We start from the raw sequence: 22,933 nt of genomic DNA on the forward strand, positions 1-22,933 counted from the left end.
TTGATTCCAGCTTGTGCTTCATCCAGGTCTTGTAGGTCTCCATAGAACCATTCAACTTCAGCTTCTTTGGCATTAGTGGTTAGGGCATAGACTTGGATTACTGTGATATTGAATGGTTTGCCTTGGAAGCGAACCAGGATCATTCTGTTGTTTGAGATTGCACCCAAGTAATGCATTTTGGACCCTTTTGTTGACTATGAGGGATACTCCATTAAGGGATTCTTGCCCACAGTAGTAGATATAATGGTCATCTCAATTAAATTTGCCCATTTAATCTGGTCCATTTAAACTGGTCCAGTTTCCTGATTCCTAAAATGTTGATGTTCATTCATGCCATCTCCTGTTTGACCACTTCCAATTTGCCTTGATTCATGGATCTAACATTCTAGGTTCCTATGCAACATTGTTCTTTACAGCATTGGACTTTACTTTCATCACCAGTCACATCCACAACTGGGCATTGTTTTTGCTTTGGCTCAGCCTCTTCATTCTTTCTGGAGCTATTTCTCCATTCTCCTCCAGTAGCATATTGGGCTCTGCCCCTGGCACATAATAAATGTGAGCTGCTATTATTTCCATTGGCTTCCCAGCTGGCACTAGTGGTAAAGAACCCGCCTGCCAATGCAGGAGACACAAGAGACGCAGGTTCCATCCTTGAGCTGGGAAGATCCCCTGGAGGAGGGCAAGGTGACTCACTCCAGTATTCTTGCCTGGAGAATCCCATGGACAGAGGAGTCTGAGAGGCTACGGTCCAAAGGGTTGCAAAGAGTTGGACACAACTGAAGTGATTTAGCACACATGCATGTGCTATTGCCATAATTAAACTATGTCTTATGCTAATGGCTTATAACTTGCCACTCTTACTTTCTCTCTCTCTCTTTTTTAACCTCACTGTGAGGCTTGTGGGATCTTAGTTCCACAACCAGGGATTGAACCTGGGCCCTCAGCAGTGAAAGTTCAGAGTCCTAACCACCGGACTGCCAGAAAATTCCCTCACTTTCTCCCTAATGTCCATTTTTTGATGGGAAAAAAGAAAGCAGTGATAGGAAGAACATTTCTGACCTATGTAGCCTGTTGAAATAACATTGTTATTATCAACTTCAAACTAACTACTGAGCCCTTAATTCAATCTAGAACTTAAGGACTCTCTGCTCCTGCTGCTTTTGCCAACAAATCCAAATGGTATCTATAGCTGAGTTTTAAATGACATTTGGTTATGAATGTAGAAGACAGAAAAGCAAGGGGGTTCCAGGCTAAAAGGTGTGTTCCAGGCTAAACAGAAACTTCCTAAAGTAGGATTAATATTAATAACAACAGTGACAGAAATGAGTGGGACTCAGAGATGCCTGGATACAAATGTTTTTATTTCTAAATGTAATTCCAGGAAAATCTTGGCTATGTTTTATTTGGGAATGAGATAAAGTCAAGTTTCTATAGGAATTTGGGAATACATATCTTTCCTATTAGGTGCTGAGTTGTGAGACTACATTTGTTAATCAGTAACTGAGAACATGTAAAAATGGCCTGGTTTTTCCTATCAGTTGTCTGACAACGAAATTGATATGCTTACTCTATCTGGTCCCTAGAAGTTGACCAGTTGTTCTGAAAGGGGGCCTTGTGCAATTATTAGGGAAGTGGGATGTTTCTTGCTTAATATTATACTGAAAAAATAGCATAGGATCTTGAAAACAGCATAAGTTATAACTTTTAAAAAAATTATATCACAAAACTATTTAATTATTAGGTGAAAGTGAAAGTCACTCAGTCATATCCAACTCTTTGCAACTCCATGGACTATACAGTCCATGAAATTCTCCAGGCCAGAATACTGGAGTGGGTAGCCTTTCCCTTCTCCAGGGGATCTTCCAAACCCAGGGATTGAACCCAGGTCTCCCACACTGCAGGTGGATTCTTTACCAGCTGAGCCAAAAGGGAAGCTGAAGAATACTGGAGTGGGTAGCCTATCCCTTCTCCAGTGAATCTTCCGGACCCAGGAATGGAACTGGGGTCTCATGCATTGCAGGTGGATTCTTTACCAACTGAGCTATCAGGGAAGCAATTACTAAATAGTAAGTGCCTTTAAGTTTGTCTTGCTTATCTTTGTATTCTCCATGGTGCCTTATAGAAGACTGTAGATATTTCTATGAATTGGTGTCAGCTATTTGTTTAACAAATAAAAGGGATCTACTGGCTCCTACAAATGAAATAGTCCAGTGGTCAGATGGAGATCAGGTCTGGCCCCTGTTTTCTGCAGCCTTTTCCACTCTGCCATTCACAGAGTATCAGCTCTTTCTGTAGGCTGAGAGGAAGACAGCTTCACCTCTGTCTCTTCTCAACACATAGAAGAGGAAAAGTCACCTTTCCAAGTGGCTCCCTAGAAGCTACCATACCAAAGAAACTTCCTCCCATGAGAACATCTCAAGAACCTAAACTGAGTCACATGCTCATCAATGAACCTATCCTTTTGTCAGATGAATGTCATGTCATGCATTGATTGGCTTGTGTATGAATTTATGAGCAATTCACTTTAACCAGGGGAGGGAGATTTCTCTCAGAGTCATCCAGCCCATTCCTGGAGCTGGGACTGGGGTTCATTTCCCCTGAAGGTCTGAAACTCTGTCCCTTACCAATAGAGGAAGCCCCTGGTTGCACATGTGTGCTGGTCAGTGTTGCAGTTCCCATTTGGTCTTTGCAATAACTCATGTAGTTGAACTGAGGTCCCCAGTTGCTCAGGAACTAGCTCAAGTTCTCCCAGTAAGTAGTGAAGTTAGAATTTCTAGGTTTTCTGATTCCAAAGTCCATCCTCCTTCTAACACACCACCCTTCCCCAGTGAATGAACAAATAAATGTATGTTGGAAGCAGGACTCTCAGCTCTGAAAGGGTAACAGAGTAATGGTTAATGTGAGAGAATCTTTCTCTTTGAAGTCTGGCCATCCCTCTAGGAGCTGGGTGACACTAGGAAGACGTCATGCCTCTCTGCTTGTTTCCTCATTTATAAAATGGCAGTTGTGCTAGATCTTATCTCTTTGGGATGTTGTGAGAATTAAGTGAGCTAATCCTGATAATGACCTTGAAATAGTGTTTCCAGCCTGAAGTAGGTCAACATCCTTGCCTAAGTTAGGTCTACTTTGGGGAGAAATTGGTTATTTGTCCAGTGGATAGTAAAATTACACTTCTTCCTTCTCTACAGGATTAAAAGGGGATAGAAGTATTTATACATGTGAAAACCTTCTGAATGCTTCAGCATCATACGGGTTTAGAATTTTTAGAAAATTTCCAAACGTGTTCAAGCTACTCTGCAAGGGTATTTGGAACTTGAAGTGGATAAAGGAGAAGTCTGAAAATCTACAGAATCACTTTCTTTTCAGAGCTTAATTCTACCCAAAGCTCATTCATTGTTCTTCGTTATCCTGATGGTATCCTAATGCTGTCCTCCCCTTTTCATTTCCTCGCATCTTCCTCTCTGCACCCTCATTACATCTTTCCCTCTTTTTTTACTCCCCATAATTTAGTCAAATAATTTTTGGAAGAAGATTTCAGTGTGTGATGCAAATGACATGATTTGGAATCACGTTAAGGAGGTAGTGGGGTGTCAGATAGGGAAGGATCATCTTGTCATTGGAGGGCGAGACTCACCCTGCTGATTCTAAGCATTGCACAGAGACTGAATTATTTTCCCCAAGAAACAGGAAATAATATTTTAATCTTCAATTCTCAGTGAAGAGCCTGGGGGCACAGAAAGAGAATGACAGGTGTTTGGACGCTTTTGGAGTATTGAAATGATTGTGCATATACACAAAGGCAATGGTTAGTGCTCTTCACCATCTCTGAAAGTAGGGGAGCCATTCTTTTACCTCCTCATTAATTCATACTTTCAATTAGCATTAATTACTAATGCCCAGCACTATTGTTAGACCATGAAGGGCTTATAAAGTAATGTAAATTCTGTCTATTTATAAGGTACTTACAGAAGGCAGTTATGGATAAGATAGCATCATGATGAGGTAATTAATTTTATAATATTATATATAAGTGGCCAGTTTGAATATTAAGTGAAACTGGAAACTGCCACAGGAAACTGGCTGCCTGTGAAATATTGTGTATATCTATGAATTTATTTTTATTTCGGTAAACTGTAGATATACCTTAGTAATATGTCAAGAAATATCCTGTAAGCCTTTGTAGAGTATTAGATGCATCTCAATTGGGCTTGTACAAAAATAGAAGAAAAATTTCACCAGTAAAAAAAGATGGAGAGACATTGTATAGAGTAAAATATTGCGCATTTTGGTCAGTTGTGTGTGGAATGATACATTTTAGACTCTGACTTATAGTTTTGGCCTTAGAAAGGAGAAAAGGCATGATGCTATGAACTTAATGAATATAAATAATAATTTTTAAAAATTATATCACTGATGTATAAGCAGGAGAGTCTGGGCTAACTATACTTGTGGCAAAATTAATAGAAAGATCAACTTAAAAGCTTTATTAGGATATCAAGCACTGATAACATTCCATTATTTGTACTACTCACTTAGAAAGTGGAAATTTTTCATCTTACACATTTAGTTCCCCTCTTTAAGTTGGCAAACACTGACTTTTTCCACTGTATTTCTATATAACTGGACTCTTACCAGCTCGTGTGTGTGTGTGTGTGTGTGTGTGTGTGTTTTAATAGTTATGCATACTATCACTGGTGTTGTTAGCTTAACTTATCTGCATTTTGGAGTTAAAACTCTCTATAGACACTTTACAGGAGTAGGAATCTGATCATAGTTCTTTGCAAGTTTATAAATGCTTTGCTGTCAGATCACTCAGACTGACGCAAATAGTAGCTCTCCTGAAGCTCTGCAGTCAGGATGTTCCCTCCGGAGTCTACTCTGTTCCACTACCACATCACTGAGACTGTAAATGCTCCTATTTTGTACTCTAGCTTTGTGTGAGCAGATACACTGGACTCTGCTTTTTTATGTCCTTTCTGATGCTGATTCCTTCTCTTGAAATGTTCTTGTTTATCAATTCTCTACCCATTCTTTGAAGTCCAGCTGAAACAGCCAAGCTACTTATTCAGTGTTCTGTAGTAGGAAATTATTCCTTCCTCCTCCACACTCAGTTGTGCTTGTGTGACACTGATTACAAGATGTCTTTTACTTATACACCTGCAGTGTATTTTATACACATTCAAATAGCATGCATAGTTATTGTGTAAGGTAGCAGTGTTGAAAGGTCTTGGGGCTTTTAGACTGGCAACCCAGATCTGTGTCCTACTTTCATTAACTGCTTCCCTGGTGGCTCAGATCCCTGGGTTGGAAAGATCCCATGGAGGAGGGCATGGAAACCCACTGAGTATTCTTGCCTGGAGAATCCCCATGGCCAGAGGAGCCTGGCGGGCTACAGTCCATGTGGTCTCAAAGAGTCGGACACAACTGAGCGACTAAGCACAGCAGCATGATGCATTAAACATGCAGCAAATTCAGAATAGCTTAACTGCCATGAAATAAAAAGCTCAACAACAACAACAAGCTTCCAGCTTTCTTACTCCTAAATAGGAGACTGCCAGTGGCCATCTCATATGATTACTTCGATGAGATAATATCTGTAAAGAGCCTCTGTTTGTTTGCTATTTCTCAGGCCCTGGGCAAAATGCTTTATGTAACATCCTCCATGTACAATGTCTACATGTGTAATTCCTTTGCCCCAGTCCTGGGACAGAGTAGGTGCTCATTAAGTATTTCTCAAATGAAAGAGAACTGGACTTGAGCTGGCAGCAGGTCCCCGTCTGCCGAGTCAGCTGCGCCGAGTCAGCTGGGGAGATGCAGGCAACTGAGGACTCCAGAGAGGACAGATACAGCTGGGATGTTGTTCACACTTATCTGGCTGAAAGGCTACCATGGTATGATTTCTAAACACAATGGAGAGCTCATAGAGAAAGAAGAGTGTCATTTTTGAATTGCAACTATTTCCTTTTCCACCATCTCATTATTCTTCCCTCCCCAGTTCCTGCTGATCAGTTCAGTCCAGAAGAGGCACTTATCTCATTCTGAGTCACTCCATGGTTGTATTTGGAACACTGTATTTTTACTATATCCCAGGGAATATATCCCTTAGAAGAAATGGAGTAGCTCTCATAGTCAAAAAAGAGTCAGAAATGCAGTACTTGGGTGCAGTCTCAAAAACAACAGAATGATCTCTGTTCGATTCCAAGGCAAACCATTCAACATCCCAGTAATCCAAGTCTATGCACCAACCAGTAATACTGAAGAAGCTGAAGTTCAACAGTTCTATGAAGACACTCGAAACCTTCTATACCTAACACCCAAAATAGATGTCCTTTTCATCACTGGGAACTGGAATGCAAAAGTAGGAGGTCAAGAGATACCTAGAGTAACAGGCAAATTTGGCCTTGGAGTACTAAATGAAGCAGGGCAAATGCTAACAGTTTTCAAAAGAGAGTGCACTGGTCATGGCAAACACCCTCTTCCAACAACAAAAGAGATGACTCTACACATGGACATCACCAGATGGTCAATACCGAAATCAGATTTATTATATTCTTTGCAGTCAAAGATGGAGAAGCTCTATACAGTCAGCAAAAACAAGACCAGGAGCTGACTAAGGCTCAGATCATAAAATCCTTATTGGCAAATTCAGACTTAAATTGAAAAAAGTAGGGAAAACCACTAGACCATTCGGGTATGACCTAAATCAAATTCCTTATGATTAGACAGTGGAAGTGACAAATAGATTCAAAAGATTAGATCTGATAGAGTGCCTGAAGAACTATGGATAGAGGTTCATGACATTGTACAAGAGGCAGTGATCAAGACCATCCCCAAGAAAAAAGAAATGCAAAAAGGCAAAATGGTTGTCTGAGGAGGCCTTAAAAATAGCTGAGAAAAGAAGGGAGACTAAAGGCAAAGAGAAAAGAAAAGATATACTCATGTGAAAACAGAGGTCCAAAGAACAGCAAGGAGAGATAAGAAAGCCTTCTTAAGTGAACAATGCAACGAAATAGAGGAAAACAATAAAATGGGAAAGACTAGAGATCTCTTCAGGAAAATTAGATACCAAGGGAACATTTTATGCAAAGATGGGCACAATAAAGGACAGAAATGGTATGGACCTAATAGAAGCAGAAGATATTAAGAAGAGGTGGCAACAATACACAGAAGAACTGTACAAAAAAGATCTTCATGACCCAGAAAACCATGATGGTGTGATCTCGCACCTAGAGACAGAGATCCTGGAATGCGAAGTCAAGTGGGGCTTAGAAAGCATCACTATGAACAAAGTTAGTGGAAGTGATGAAATTCCAGCTGAGCTATTTCAAATCCTAAAAGATGATGCTTTTGAAAGTGCTACACTCAATATGCCAGCAAATTTGGAAAACTCAGCAGTGACCAAGGACTGGAAAAGGTCAGTTTTCATTCCAATCCCAAAGAAAGGCAATGCTAAGTAATGTCCAAACTACCACACGTTTGCACTCATCTCACAAGCTAGCAAAGTAATGCTCAAAATTCTCCAAGCCAGGCTTCAACAGTATGTGGAGTCATGAACTTCCAGATGTTCAAGCTGGATTTAGAAAAGGCCGAGGGACCAGAGATCAAATCGCCAACATCCATTGAATCATTGAAAAAGCAAGAGAGTTCCAGAAAAACATCTACCTCTGCTTTATCCACTATGTCAAAGCCTTTGACTGTGTGGATCACAACAAACTGTGGAAAATTCTTCAAGAGATGGGAATACCAGACTACCTTACCTGCCTCTTGAGAAATCTGTATGCAGGTCAAAAAGCAACAGTTAGAACCAGGCATGGAACAACAGACTGGTTCCAAATTGGGAAAGGAGTTCATCAGTGCTGTATATTGTCACTTTGCTCATTTAACTTATATAAAGAGTACATCATATGAAATGCCAGGCTGGAAGAAGCCCAAGCTGGAAGCAAGATTGCAGGAAGAAATATCAGTAACCTCAGATGTGCAGATGACACCACCCTTATGGTAGAAAGCAAAGAGGAACTAAAGAGCCTCTTGAAAGTAAAAGAGGAGAGTGAAAAAGCTGGTTAAAAACTCAACATTCAAAAAACTAAGATCATGGCATCTGGTCCCATCACTTCATGGCAAATAGATGGCAAAACAAAGGAAACAGTGAGAGACTTTATTTTCTTGGGCTCCAAAATCACTGCAGATGGTGACTGTAGCCATGAAATTAAAAGAGGCTTGCTCCTTGTAAGGAAAGCTATGACCAACCTAGCATATTATAAAGCAGAGACATTACTTTGCTAACAAAGGTCTGTCTAATCAAAGCTATGGTTTTTCCAGTAGTCATATAGGGATGTGAGAGTTGGATTCTAAAGAAAGCTGAGGGCCAAAGAATTGATGCTTTTGAACTGTGGTGTTGGAGAATACTCTCGAGAGTCTCTTGGACTGCAAGGAGATCAAACCAGTCGATCCTAAAGGAAATCAGTTCTGAATCTTCATTGCAAGGACTGATGCTGAAGCTGAAACTCCAATCCTTTGGCCACCTGATGGGAAGAACTGACTCACTGGAAAATACCCTGATGCTGGGAAAGATTTAAGGCAGGAGGAGAAGGGGATGACAGAGCATGAAATGGTTGGATGGCATCACCGACTCAATGGACATGAGTTTGAGCAAGCTCCGGGAGTTGGTAATGGACAGGGAAGCCTGGCATGCTGCAGTCCACGGGGTCTCAAAGAGTCAGACAGGACCGAGGGACTGAACTGATCTGAACTGATGGAATGTAAGGACATTGTAGATCTCCCTTACTGGCAATAAAAAAGAAAATCAACCAAAGCATTGTACCTATTTAGTGGTAAATGTCTTAGGAATTGTAGAAGCTTTTGAAAATCCCACCTAAATAAAAAATGACATTTGTACCCTCAGGTTCTTATAAGTGAAGAGAATTTCGGGAATCTCCAGGTTGATGACTCATAACTTTCCCAGTGTTTTATTCTCATGAGCCATCGATTAAAATAGGGTGTAGCATTATATTTTTCTCTCCCAGCAAAGCTATTCCCATCAATTTGGAAGTTTTGGAAGCTTCTTCAAGCCCCTAGGATATAATTACATGCATAAAACCATTGTATTTTAAATGATATTTGAGGTACGTTGGAAAAGTTTTTTTTTTTTTTTTTTTGCAGCCTCCACTGAGGCTTGTCTTGTTCCTGGGGAGCAGTAAGTACAGTACACAAATCTGGATGAAGAGTATTTCCCATGATGCATTGAAAGGTCAGTGTTCCCATCTTGCTCTGCTCCTGAAGGCTGGAGTTAATGAGGAAGAGTTTGTATGTGAATGTCAGGCATGTTGCAATAACTAGCCACAATGGAATAGTCATGGCAACTTCCATCACTTGGTTTCTTTGTTTTTGTGATGTTGCTGCATGCTTCATTTTATGAGTATTTTCTTTTCTTGTGTGTGGTTGAACCCATCTATTGCCATCTTGGGCTTGGATACTTGTATTTAAAAGGAGAGGAAGAACAGGGGGAGAAACTGGAAAACTGACAAAATGATATATCCTAAGAACTTATTGCTTTATTTTACTGCCTCCACTTCTGCTGACAGATATTCTGGTGATTAATATTCTGATGAGTCTGTGACTTTGTCAAAGGGGGGAGAAAAAAAAAAGCCTTCCCTGAAGAGAATCTTGAAAAGCAGATCGTAGTGAGACATAGGAAATATTGTGAAAACTGGACTTTTTGGTGACTTCATATCTTGGATACAGACCAACTCTAGTAATATTATTTCTGAAGTAAGATAAATGAAAATTATCAACAATCTTTGGTAAATCATTTGCATACTTGAGGGCTTTTATCTTGATCATAGCATCTACCACCTGAATGGTAATTTATATTTCAGTGAGAGCCCTGGAATAGAATATAAGGAGTGGTGGCAATCTAAGTGTCTTTAGATACCCTCATTCATTTTATTCACGAGGGTGAATAATATTCTCACTGTAGACGGGTCTAACTGGAGAATATCCTGTGCTTTACATACATTGACTCCCAAGATGGAAATCTGTGCATCTGTGGCAGTACATGTAGGGGACCATTAATAGTTGGCTTTCTGGGGACAGCCTCTTGAGGATTCTGACCAAATCACGCAGAAGTGCTGGGGTCACTTCATAGGTAGGGTATGAAGCTGAGGATGTTGAATTCTTAAGAATGGTCCACTCTGTAGATGCAACATACACAGGGAATGTGCCTCTATTCCTAGCAGTCTGTATTTACAATTTTACATCCTTGTAACACTTTCATCACCTTCCTCTCTTGTCTGCCTATTCTTTACTTTAAAAAGTTGCCAAAGGCATCTTCATCCATCCATTTTCAAAGTTATATGCATCCAATCGTATATTAGAAAGGCTCTTTAGCCATTTTTTCACTTTTTAGTTTTTCTCTCCATTTTACTATTGAATTTTTTTTTTTTAACTTGTTTATGCTTTGACATCAACTCTTGTCGAAATGCTGACACTTTTACACGTTAAAAAAAGAACGAGCCAGTTCAACAAATAAGGCCCAATAAGAAGGTGAAGTGTCTCCCGGCTGTTAGCCAGTTCTGGAGTTCTTTGACTCCCAGGGGCACGGAAAGGACTGTGTGCTTGGTCGTGTCGAGAGGGAGACACAGACTCGGCCTTCGAATTGGCCAGCCTGGTGACCAGCGAGCCCGCCCCTCCTTCCCCCTCCCGCGCTCACACTCAGGAAGCAGCTGGCTACAGGCCGGCCTTCGCGGCCGCACACACATCCACTCTCCTCCCAGGCCGCCTCCTCCCTCCCTCCCCCTCTCCCTCTCTCTTCCCCCTTCCCCTCTCCTGCAGCCGCGTCCACACTGCGCCGCCAGGGCAGCCCAGAGCGCTGCGCGCACGGGCACCAGAGCTGGGGCCGCCACCACTGCCCCTCCCCGCAGCCAGGTTCGCTGCCCGCGGCCGTCTAGGCTCGCACCAGCGTTCCCCCGACGGAACCCGCCGAAAGCAATTAGCCAGCATCCCGAACCGGCCCCCAGACGCACCCCAGGCCCAAGGCAAGGATGAGCAAGACGCGTGAGGCACAAAGCCGAAACTCAACTTTTTAAAGATATTATTTGCTTTGTGTGCGTGTGTGTGCGCGCGCGGGGGGGTAGAGGGAGGGGGAAGCGGCAGAATGAGCTGATGCCGAGGGTACAGCCACCCCACTTCTGCCTGCCTCCTCCTCCCCCTAACGCTACTGCCCTAGCACACGCGCGCGCACACACTGCACTTGGGCCGGGTTTCGGCGCTCTGTCCCCCGGCTTGGATGGGAGTTTTCATTTCCGAAGGAGGCAGAGCCAGGCGAGCGCGCTGAAGGGCTGGAGCCCCAAGTTTCTCCTCGCCAGCTTTGGCTGCCCGCTGTCACTCGCTCAGGCTGGCCGGGGGAAGGGACCCGCACGCCAGGCTTTGTTGTGGAAATCCCGGGTTACCTGGTAAGTGGATGCCATAGGAACTTTGCTAGTAGGCGAGTCGAGAGAAGCCGGGCGCTTGAGAGTGGGGGAGTTACAACGCTCAGAGATACAAACTAGGGATTAGAAATATTTACACTCTGAGCTGCTGGCGTGGTTTAAGAATGCGGGCACCCCAACACCCATATTCTCTAAATGATCTGTTTACTGAGATAGCGATTCTCAATTAGGAATCAAGCTGTGTTCTTGTCAGTTGCCTAAAAGCATTGAAAGTAGAAGAGGGAAAGGAAATCAACAAGGTTTTAAAGTTTTTCTATTTAGGAAGACTTTTTGTTTTGGGCTTTTCTTCTAAACTAGAGGGTCCAGAAGGCTACAAACTCAGGGCAAGTTACGGTACGCAAGGGCATGGTCGCGCACGCCACCCATGAGTCCCTCCTGAAGGGAAACTTGGGAGAAGTGGGAATTGATGGGTTGACATGAGGTCTCTCTCCCTCTTTCCAGTTCCACGTGCTTGTGGAGCTCTAACGAAGGCTGTTTTCCATGCTGTGTCTCACCCAATTCGCTGTCCCTCCCTATTGCCCAGAGGTCCTCCGGTAAGGGGATACATTAACTCCTCGTGGGGACGGGTCCAGCGACTCGCAGCTGCCAGGTCTTGTAACTAGAACTATAACCCACACCGCAAACTGCGCAGATTCAGACTCTCACACTCCCCACCAGGTTCGTCACCTCGCGTTTACATTTTTATAGGGCTCGACAAAATGTCAGCACTGTTTGGAAAATGTCTCAGTCTCAGGGACTTTGTCCTGCGCAAGACTCCAGTCCCTATAAATGACCCTGTGTGTATTTTGAAGTCGCCCGAGGCCGCTTTCTGGAAAGCGTGAGTGAGCAGCCGGCTTTCTCCTAAACACACACCTTGCCTGGAGCGACACTTCCAACTTACTCACTGGAGCCGACAAGTCACTTCGGTGATGAGGAAGTCACCCAAGTGTCTGGAAAACTTGGCCCTGACGGATTTGTCATCCTATGGATGATTCAATTAGGTACCTGTAGGGAGAAACTTTCTGAAAGGTCGTCTCTGGTTTCCCGGGTCGCACGCTCGACTTCTTGGGGGTGTCTAAGAGGCAAGAAGTGAAAGAACAAGGATTATTAGGACGCTAGCTCGGTGCGGGCTCTGGGCCACGCAGGGCGTGCGGCGCGGGGACGTGCACTCCCGGGAGCGGCGAGCAGGGCTGCGGCTCCCTCCGAATTTCGGCTTGGGCTGGGCAGCGCGCTGGTTTCTGCCTCTTCGGCTTTGCAGTCGCCGACCATCGGCGGCGCGCATTCGGCCCCGACTTACTCGGGACTGCGTTGCACAACAGGAAGCCTGAACGAGTTTGTTTTGTTTTGCTGCGCTCGCTTGCGGACAAGGCCGAGGGTTAGGGGCAGAGGCGGCCAAGGAGTAACGGGGTCGCAGCAGCGCATCCCAAGCAGGGCTCAGTCGCCTCAGCCCCAGACCCGCCCCTCGCTCCTTGCCAGAGAGCCCAGGGGCGCGGGCCTTGAATCCCCGCGGGCCAAGATGGGGCGGGGCGGGGGGGGTGCGGCGTGGGTCATGAACTGATAAAGGCTGCCGTCTCCTGCCCTGCCTCATGCTCTTCTTCACCCCTCACCACCCGCTTGGTATTCCTCACCCCCTTACTACGCTTTCCCGGGGGCATCATCTGGGCCGTCGTCCCAGCAGTATCTAAACCCAGGGCAGAAGTGGAGGGTACTTCCGGAAATTCGAGACTTGCGGACCCCTCTTACGTAGAAGAGGGATTTGCACTCTCTCCCCACCTATTTCCAGGACTTAGCATCTCTCCTGAGTTTGGGCCTGGGGCTCTGGAGTTTGAGGAGAGGAATGTTCTGCAGCTCCCCCCAGTGGACCAGTTCCCTTTAGGTTGTGGAAAGAGGGAATTCAAGTAAAGACCATAAGGCTAGATGGGGATCTTGGTGATCACCTACAGATGAGGAAACTGAGGCCCAGAGACTTTCAGGAGTTTTGCCCCAGGCTTCAGAGCCAGTTGTCACAGTCTCAGCACTCAAGTTTCCCAGTTCAGAGAGCATTTCTTGGCCTGAAGGTGAACTCAAGACAAATGCAGTCTCATTCTGCCCGTTCTGAAAGCTTTGATGAGTCATGATTTCTGCCTTGGGAGTTAGCCAGACGTCTGTTTCCCTCTGTGTAGCATATCCCCACTGGACCTCCTTTTTTAAATAAATGGGGAAACTTTTTTTTTTTTGGTAAAAGATTGATTTGTGTTGGTTTAAATTTTCTCATTCCTTCTTTTCTTCCTCTTCCAAGTTTTCTTAAGGTGAAGTGTGAAACAGGTGCAACCTGCAAAAGTTTGTAGAAAAAAGATCTGCCACAATGAGTGTTTGAAGCCATTTAGAAACAGGAGTGTGTCATATTAGATGTTATATTTGCAGTTGGGAGCTGTTGAAGTTTAAGGATCACCTTTGAACGCATTACAATTTTCATATGTTTTCACTAGTCGTCTGTGTAGCCAGACTAGCACTAACATTACCTTGAAAAGGAAGAATGGGGGATTTCTTTTCCAGTCACTTTCAAATTCCTTTCCTTATTGGTAGTTGAAGTCCTTTCCTTTGTTGCTCAGAGGACTCAGTAATCTTTCAGTGTGAATAGCTAAATCTAATTGCTGCTCTAACTCCCTCTCCCCTTGGTTCACATTAAGCCAGTTTTAGAGAGCATCTTGTGGCTGGTCCCTGATCTCATCCAAGTTCCTTAATAGTAGTGGGTATGTTGGATATTGAGTACTTGGGGTCAGATGATGTTCTTGGGAGGAAGTGATCATGATTCTGAATAGAAAAAACAACTTTTTTGGGGAGAGGGATGGACTCCAGGGTCCACCTAACAGGTGACATTCCTATTAGGCCAAGATAGGCAGTGTGGGGAGGTTAAATAGCAGCAAATTATGTTTTGTACTAGCCTTGCCTTCATTTACGGAGAAGGCAATGGCACTCCACTCCAGTACTCTTGCCTGGAAAATGCCATGGACAGAGGAGCCTGGTAGGCTGCAGTCCATGGGGTCGCTAGGAGTCAGACATGACTAAGCGACTTCACTTTCACTTTTCACTTTCATGCATTGGAGAAGGAAATGGCAACCCACTCCAGTGTTCTTGCCTGGAGAATCCCAGGGATGGGGGAGCCTGGTGGGCTGCTGTCTCTGGGGTCGCACAGAGTCGGACACAACTGATTTATATGGCAGAAAGTGGTCTTTCCGTCATTTCAGAAGATAGCTTAGTGTTCTCCGTCTTTTTTTTCTCAGTATTCTTTTCTGCTAGTAAATTAATTTGATGACATTCTTTCTGGTGTTGTCTCTCTCATATTGTAGTTATTGATCTCGAGTTGGAATGTTAATTTGTAGTTCTTCCAGAATATATGAGGATTCTTGAGGGAGAGAATTCAGTAAGTGGCATCCTATGCACATTCTCTTCCTTGAAGAAATCATTTTCTGTGTTTCTATAATTATTTTCTGTAGAGATTATTATGAAGAATGCTGAAATGCAAGACTTGACATTTAACTTTCCTCAAAGTTTAGTTGGGTCATAGGCTCAGGACTGAAAATAAAAACACAAACAAATGGCATATAGAAAATCTGTGCAATAAAACTGTGCTGCCTTATGCTTTCCAGGAGGGTTAAATTTACAGTAAAGTCTTTAAAATGACATTAATACATAGTTTGATTCAACTGAACACAACTGAACAAATAGAACATTACCAATACCCTAGAAACTTGACTCTTACTTTCTTCTCATTACTGTCTTCCCCCATCTCTTGCAGCCACTGTGTTCTCCTCAAGAGTAATGACTGCCTTAGCTTCTAACAGATGTAATAATTTTGCCCATTTTTTATGCCTTATGTAAGTGGGGTAATTCAACATGCGCTCCTGAGTTTGACTTCTTTTGCTGATATAATAGCCTTTTAGTAGGTCAAATAATTTGGACTCCCCTTTAAAGTTTAGGGAAACAATTTGGCTTGCAGAAATTAGTTGTTCAGGCATTACTTAATATGATAGAGTTAAGGAAAAACACTAATGAAACAGAAGCCCTGTTCTCTATCCTAATGACCGTCTGATTAGGGAGACTAAACAGATATGAGTGAAACCATAAAGTGAAGCCAGCTTAGGGTGAGCCAGGAGAATGCTGAGGAGCAACTTCCACCATGACAACCCAAAATGCATTTGGCAGTCTCTCTGTTAGGACCAACAACCCCCATGACAAAAAAATGCCTGGTCTCAGTACTGAAGTGACTGTATTTATTTTGTGGCTTTCAGCTAGGATTTTTCATTGTTCACGGGTATGCCAAGATAAAGACAAGAATAATATGCCTGTTCAGAAGAGTGGGATAGACTTTTTATGCTGCTTTGTTCTAATAGAGAAAGGAATAGACTAGGAGGAATAGACCAGGAAGCACACAACTGTAATTAAACTGGTTCCACAAGACACAGAGCTTAGGGTTTATGGTCACACCTTACTTAGACTATATTTATTCAGGCAATACATTATAAATATAGGATATGAATATATAAGTATATAATTATATATTGATTTATGTGATAATTTTCAGTATAAATAGCCAGTACAATATGATAAATACAAGTATAATAAATATATGTGCATAAATGTATATGAAAAGTCAATATATATCACATATGTAGTGTGAAAAATATAAATACATAGGTATATCAGGTAATTTATGTACCTATAAGGACTGGAGAGAGCTTGATAAATTATACAGAGTACCAAAACTTAATGAAATTAGAATTTAGACAGGAAGGTGAAACACAGGCAAATAACTATAAGGCAATGTGGAAAGTTATGAATGTTAAAGGAGATGTGTATAGAGTGAAATAGTCAACATTTATCACATCCTTCTAGGTACCAGGCACTGGGCTAAACAAGTAACGTGCATCATCTCATTTAATGTTCTGTAATGCTATGAACTAGGTGCAATAGTACAATCCTCACCATTTTACAGATCAGTGATAGAGGTAGATTAAGAGAGGATCAGAGAAAGCCCAAGGTGGGGTGGGCCTGGAAGGTGACTAGAATCTGGATTTGGGGAAGGAGAGGGCAGAAGAAGGGAGGAAGGGAAGGACCACTCAGGTGGATTCAAAGACAGTGTATAGAATGAACAGAAACAAGGATCCAACCATGTTCTACTTTGGGAACAAAATCAGGAGACTGAGTTGTAAAACTGAGATAATGAAGGCTCTAAGTAGTTGAGCACAGACTTGAAGTAAAGAAAGCTGGTGTGGGGCTAATCGTGTCTGACATGATTTCTTTAGGCCAAGAATGGGAACAACTGCACATTCCTTTGGGTGCACCAAGTCTTGCTGAACTCCAGATGAGCAGATAGGATTACAGTGCAAGATCAGCCCCTGTTCCAGGCTCCTTGATAAAAAGATCAGACTTTCTCAGAGTCGGTTATTTCTGAAGCTCTAAGCCAGATCTATGAAGTTTTGTTTCTAGGCCTGCTGGATACTGTACACAGAAAATTAATCAGATGCTAGGGTTATGTATGATTTCTTGTTATTCCTGTGTGTGAAGAAATGGATTAATGTTTTCCCAACCTTTGCAGTATGACCAATAGATTCCACTTCTGTCTGTAACTGACTGAGTCATTCATGTAGGGCTTCTTTTTTTTTTTTTAAATAAATATGTTGTCATATTGGTTAAGGGCCTAGTCATTGTTGCGGACGTTCATACTTCTGCAGTGATGTCAGTGAACATAATTTAACTTGTATTAAACTTCTGTCTACCAACAGCTAAAAATAGTTACACTGGTTACTTTTCAGCAATAACTAACTACACTGAAGGAAAGAAATCACTCAATTATACATGTGATAGGGATAATTTAATATACTTGAATATTTTGTTTAATGAGTGCTAAGTTAAGTTTATTTCTAGAATCTTCCATAGATAGATGTTTATTACCCCTTTGAAAGAATTGTGAGTTTTAGCTTTGCAAATAGCTATTCACATGGCTGAATAATTATTTATGTACACTAGGTGACCAAGAATGCACTTTAATTTGCCATATTTTACAACCTATGTATCTCCTTGTGTGAAAATGGATTTTTTTTTTTAAATAAAAATCTCCAGCCAGTTACTTTTCTTTTATATTTCTGAAGAAGCCTTTGTGTCTCAAACCATGGCCATGTGGTGTTCACTTTTTGCAATTCAGGTAATTAATTCAGTGGTGACATCATTGGGAATGTGTTCATTTTTCCATTTCAAATTCCTCCTCATAGGATCTTATGTTAACTCATAAGAACACGTTTCAAAAAAACTCAGTTCTTGAGGACAGGTAATTTAAACTCCCCCCACCCACTTTCACATTGTAAAATTGAAGTTTTATTTTAGGGAAGGTTACCTATCCCTTGCAACAAGGAAGATATAAAATTGTCAATCATCGTGATCTCTGATTCTGTCAGTCAGTCGGTTAACTGGTATTTGTAGAGCACAACTGATCAATTGATACTAAATAAAAGGCAAAGTGAAAGATAACAGCGGTAGGAGTGTGCATGTTCGTCGCTCAGTCATGTCTGACTCTTTGTGACCCCATGGACTGTAGCCTCCTAGGCTCCTCTGTTTATGGAATTCTCCAGGTAAGAATACTAGAGTGGGTAGCCGTTCCCTTCTCCAGGGGCTCTTCCTGACCCAGGGGTTGAAGTGGGGTCTCTTGTATTGCAGGCAAATTCTTTACCATCTGAGTTTCCAGAGAAGCCCCGGTAGGAGTATAGCTTTGTGCTATTTAATTCTTATTTTCCATAAAGATAAAAATGTCAAACATTTAGATTTTCTCTTCATTACAGCTATATTATGGGGTCTGTTTTATTTTGGCTGTTTAATTCTGTCTGTTTCTACAGATTTTCTTGGTAGGTACCTGGGCTGGCAGATAGTCTCAATGCTTTTATAACAGTAGCTTTTATGTGTTTTTTGTCTGTAACCCACCAGAAAATATATTTTTTTTTATCTTACCCAGAGCACTGTGCATGTAGATATGCAGACATATACACCTGCAAATCTCTGAAATGAAACGATTCTTAACCATTAATATATTTGATGCACATTGATAACTTCTGTTTTATTCTGCTGCTGTTTTACTCTAGTCAGTTCTATTTCATTAAAAAATGTTTCTCCATTAAATAATTGATTTCAGGGCTCACCAGTGGATTTTGACCAATTTGAAAAACAGTACTTTAGAAACAATACTTTGTTAAACATAGATCTGAACTTACAGCCCATATTCAACTTGGACCAATGCTTTGGCCAGGGCATGGTGCCTTTCTGAACTTACCTATGTTTGTCTTAAAAATCCTTTTCATTTCAAGTTTGTTCTCATTTTGTGTGTGTGTGTGTGTGTGTTTTTTGTTTTTTTTTTAGCTACAAAATTATTAATATTTATTTTTTTTTAATTTTTTTTTTTTTTTTGCAAATGACTGATGGAATCCCTAACTATCCCCCTCTCTTTTGCTTCTTTTGGTAGGGTCATGCTTTTCTAGAATTTGCTGTACTCATTGGTGAATTCGTGACTGAGGCAAAGTCAATGAAACACTTGTAGGTAACTACTACTAAAAGTAGTGACATTTAATAAGTTAGGGGGATATGAGAGTTGCATAGATGCACTGAAGTGTAAAAAGTAGATTCTAAGAAAGGTTATTGAACTTCTAATATTGTCCTCCAGCAATATTTTCCTGAAGGTCTGAACTTCTAGAAATTTATAATCACTAGCATTGTTTCGACGGAGAAGGCAATGGCACCCCACTCCAGTACTCCTGCCTGGAAAATCCCATGGACGGAGGAGCCTGGTAGGCTGCAGTCCGTGGGGTCGCTAAGAGTCAGACACAACTGAGCGACTTCACTTTCACTTTTCACTTTCATGCATTGGAGAAGGAAATGGCAACCCACTCCAGTGTTCTTGCCTGGAGAATCCCAGGGATGGGGGAGCCTGGTGGGCTGCCATCTCTGGGGTCTCACAGAGTCGGACACGACTGAAGCGACTTAGCAGCAGCAGCAGCAGCATTGTTTCGAAGGTTTTCAATGCTGCTTATGATTTTTAAGTTAGGATTAACTAACTACAGAATAAATTCCTGCATTAGATTTGGTCATTTTTTTCCCCCATGCTTTCCCCTTCCCTCTCCCTCCTCCTTTCTGTTCCTCTTCTCCCTCTCCCTTCCTTTTTTTCCTCAGTGTCCTGTCCATATTTACTATCCACATTTTTAGTATCATAGCCACTCATATGATTAAAAAGGCACTGCCAGATATTTTACTCCATAAACTTAGGGGAAGATTATTTTTATTTTTGAGAAAATTTTATATAAAAAGTTAAAATGTTTATCTCTAATTCAGTAGCAAAGAGTTGGAATCACAGATAAAACAATGTCAAGAATTCTATTAAATGGGATCCATAAGTTCATTATATTGTCTTTTTTGAGTGGTCTTTGGTAGAATGGTTTGAATTTCTGAAGGGAACACTGATTTGTCTTCGTACTTTTAATTGAAGTATGGTATAACTCAAAGCTAAACCTCTTTAATTTTATTTTAATGGTGATTATATTGTTTGAGTAATAGCTAAACATCTTAGTATTCAAAATAAATATGTTAATATTCTTACATTACCTATATTAGACCTTGGGAGTGCCCAAGTGGCCATGTGGTCTATATGTACTAACTACCAGGTGTAACCTCCTTGACTTTTCACTCCACATCCTAATGACGTGGAATCATTCCAGCTCTGTTTCTGTGTAACTTCTGTTGTAAATTCTGTGAGTCTGTCAGTCTCACTGTATAAAGTTATGAAACCACAGAAATGATCAGCTATACTTTGTGCTGGTTACTTAATATACTTTCAATTTAGAGAAATGATATTGTACACATCCAGTGCATTTCCTCTATAATATCCTCCAGCTTCACAGGCACATGTTTGCACTTTTCTGTTGTTAAAATTGCAGACAAGAGTAATTTTGATTTATTGGTGACATCTAATATAGCTGTGTTTATATTGTTGCCAATAAAATGACTTACACGATTGGTTTTTGTTTATACAATCTTTTCTGAGGAGTCAGTCACCTGTGTTAGGACAAGGTACATTCTGCTTATTAAAATGAACTCCTGGGATCTAAGAACATTCAGCTCTATCTGTCCTTGATTGAATTGCAAAATGTGCTTTACACTGCAGCCGTGCATGAGAATAACTTATATTACCTATCAGTAGGCTTTTCATTTCTATATTCTTCTGGCTACAAAGCTGTAACTAGAGAAACCCATGGGAATAGCACAGACCTATTAGTGATCAAGGCAGCAATGTTGAAAAGGCAACGTTAATGAAATTATACAATCATTAACCCGAAGGGGAAAAATAAAAGGAATCAATAAAAACTCTATTTTAGATGGTTTATATGTATATATAAGAAGTCAGCTCAGGGGCGATTTGTTTGCTGACCAGTGTTTTGTGTCTCATTATCAGGTTTTCTGTGCAGGGTAAGAAATGCTTGTGGCATAAAAGAAATGGAAAATGTAACAAAGGCTAAATGTAGCCTAAGGAAATGAAATGATGTATGAAAATTAATAATTAACTGGCTCATCAGATGAATTATGACTCTAGATGAGTCTATTAATAATATTAAGTAAGAAAGGGCTTTTGGATGTAAATAGACATTATGGAACTAATATTTTTGGAATTCTCTTGAAGATATGAGTTAACATTGCTTTTTAAAATCTTTTAACCTACAAGGCACAGTGCCTCGAGCGTTGGGTAGAAGGTAGAAGTATGATCTTGTATTTTGATTAAAGTCATAGCTTTTCTAGAAATCTATTGAAATTATCATTAAATGATTTTGTGCCTTGGTTTCCTGAGGAGTTAAGTAATTTCCTCTCTGACCTGACTTACAACAGTGTGTTTTAAGAGTTTTAATGTGGTCGAAAGGAAAGATTTATTAACTTATATTGACTCATAGCAGAATGAGTAAACATTTTCATTGTTTTAACCAATGGAGTATTAAAAATTTACATGTGTTAATATGTCATATCCAAAGTACACCAAATTTATCCTTCTGGATATTCCTTGCTTTTTCTTTCTACTTTTTTTTTTTTTCTGATGATGCCTGGATTAGTCATTGAATGGAGGACAGAAGAGAAAGTAATACTGGAGAACGTAAGTTTTTAAAGAGAAAAATGCTCTTCCAGTGGAATCCTACCAGTCAGGTTTTGATAGTGATTAGTTGTGATTTTACTTTCTGGCCAAGTATAGGACATTTTAACTTGGATGTTCATTTTTCAGGGTGAATGTTTTCTTTCAGCACATTGCTGATGTGGAAGCCTCCTATCAGTTCTTGTTTTGATGGAGTTGGTAGAGATTGCTGTTCTTTGTTGCTTTCATATCCACCCAATCCCTTTGATTTAAGTGCCGCAGACACAAAATCTACATATTTGGGCTTCCCTGGTAACTCAGGGTATAGAATCTGCCTGCCAATGCAGTGGACATGGGTTTGATCCCTGGTCCGGGTAGATCCCACATGCCTCAGGGTAACTAAGCCTGTGGGCAACAACTACTGGGCCCGTGGTCTAGAGCCTGAGAACTGCAACTGCTGAAGCCCATGCGACCTGGAGCCCCTGCTCTGCAAACAGAGAAGCCACCACAATGAGAAGCCCCCACTCACCACAACTAGAGAAAGCTCGAGCAATAACCAACACCCAGCACCGCCAGAAACAGATATGTTTTAGAAAACTACACATTTATCCTTCATCATAGTTAATGAGTACTTTCTATAATCTTCCTTTTCTTAATTATTGGAAAGAACAAAATTTCAAGTGATTATCACCAAATTCTTCATCTTTTGTGGAGGAAAAACTGTCCAGAGAAGTTATAAATGGTTTGCCACAAGTAAAACTCAGGTCTCCTAAATTCTCGTTGGGAATGCTGTTTACTCTGACTCAGTGAGGATGGGTTTTTCTTACAAGTTAGTTGTTTATTCCTTTTTTGTTACCAAGTAGGCTCAAAATTACACATGATCATATGACCTAGCCAAAAAGCACATAGAATACTATATAATGTGAATAAACAAATTGATTTTTAAATTCTGGTATCTAATGTTTGAAAAATCTGCTTGTATAATTAATGTGAGAACTGGATTATTTGGCATATTTTTCATACAGTTTATTTTATTTTTGTCTTGAGGCTGGTTTTTCTCAGCTCACACAACATTGACCTATTGGTTTTTCTTTATGGTATTAATCACTTTACTTTCTGGCTGTTGCTTTTTTAGTAATAAAATTTAAGTACATTTTTTGTTGTTGTTTTTACTTTCACCCTAAAGCTATTTAAAACAGGAGTGTGATTTATAAAAAATAAAAATAAGATAAATATTCAAGCAAGTTTGAATTCTTATAACTAAGTTCTTCGTGCTTTAATTATTTTTCCTCTTACAAACTCACCTTCTTAATGGTCTAGTACTTACATGTTT

At 41.1% G+C, this 22,933-nt stretch overlaps 1 protein-coding gene across 5 annotated transcripts in view; it reads left to right on the top strand.

The window, feature by feature from the left end:
• The window catches only part of GLIS3 (GLIS family zinc finger 3), a 691,476-nt gene that overhangs the window by 180,949 nt on the left and 487,594 nt on the right, over positions 1–22,933 (top strand). Inside the window, exon 1 of one of the 5 annotated variants that reach the window (XM_086415264.1) lies at positions 10,830–11,453. The exons of 1 other annotated variant lie outside the window; for it this stretch is intronic. Coding sequence is in view for 1 of the 4 variants with exons in the window: in XM_086415263.1 (XP_086271389.1) it covers positions 11,164–11,453 (290 nt within the window). In the remaining 3 variants the exon portion in view is untranslated. Of the gene's footprint in view, positions 1–10,829; positions 11,454–22,933 lie in introns of those variants that run through there. 3 more of the 5 variants (XM_086415263.1, XM_086415262.1, XM_086415265.1) reach the window with 3 other exon arrangements.

This window comes from Bos grunniens, chromosome 8, assembly GCF_055505025.1.
Source record: "Bos grunniens cultivar Pamir isolate PY7600 chromosome 8, Bosgru_T2T1.0, whole genome shotgun sequence".
NCBI classification, from domain to species: domain Eukaryota; kingdom Metazoa; phylum Chordata; class Mammalia; order Artiodactyla; family Bovidae; genus Bos; species Bos grunniens.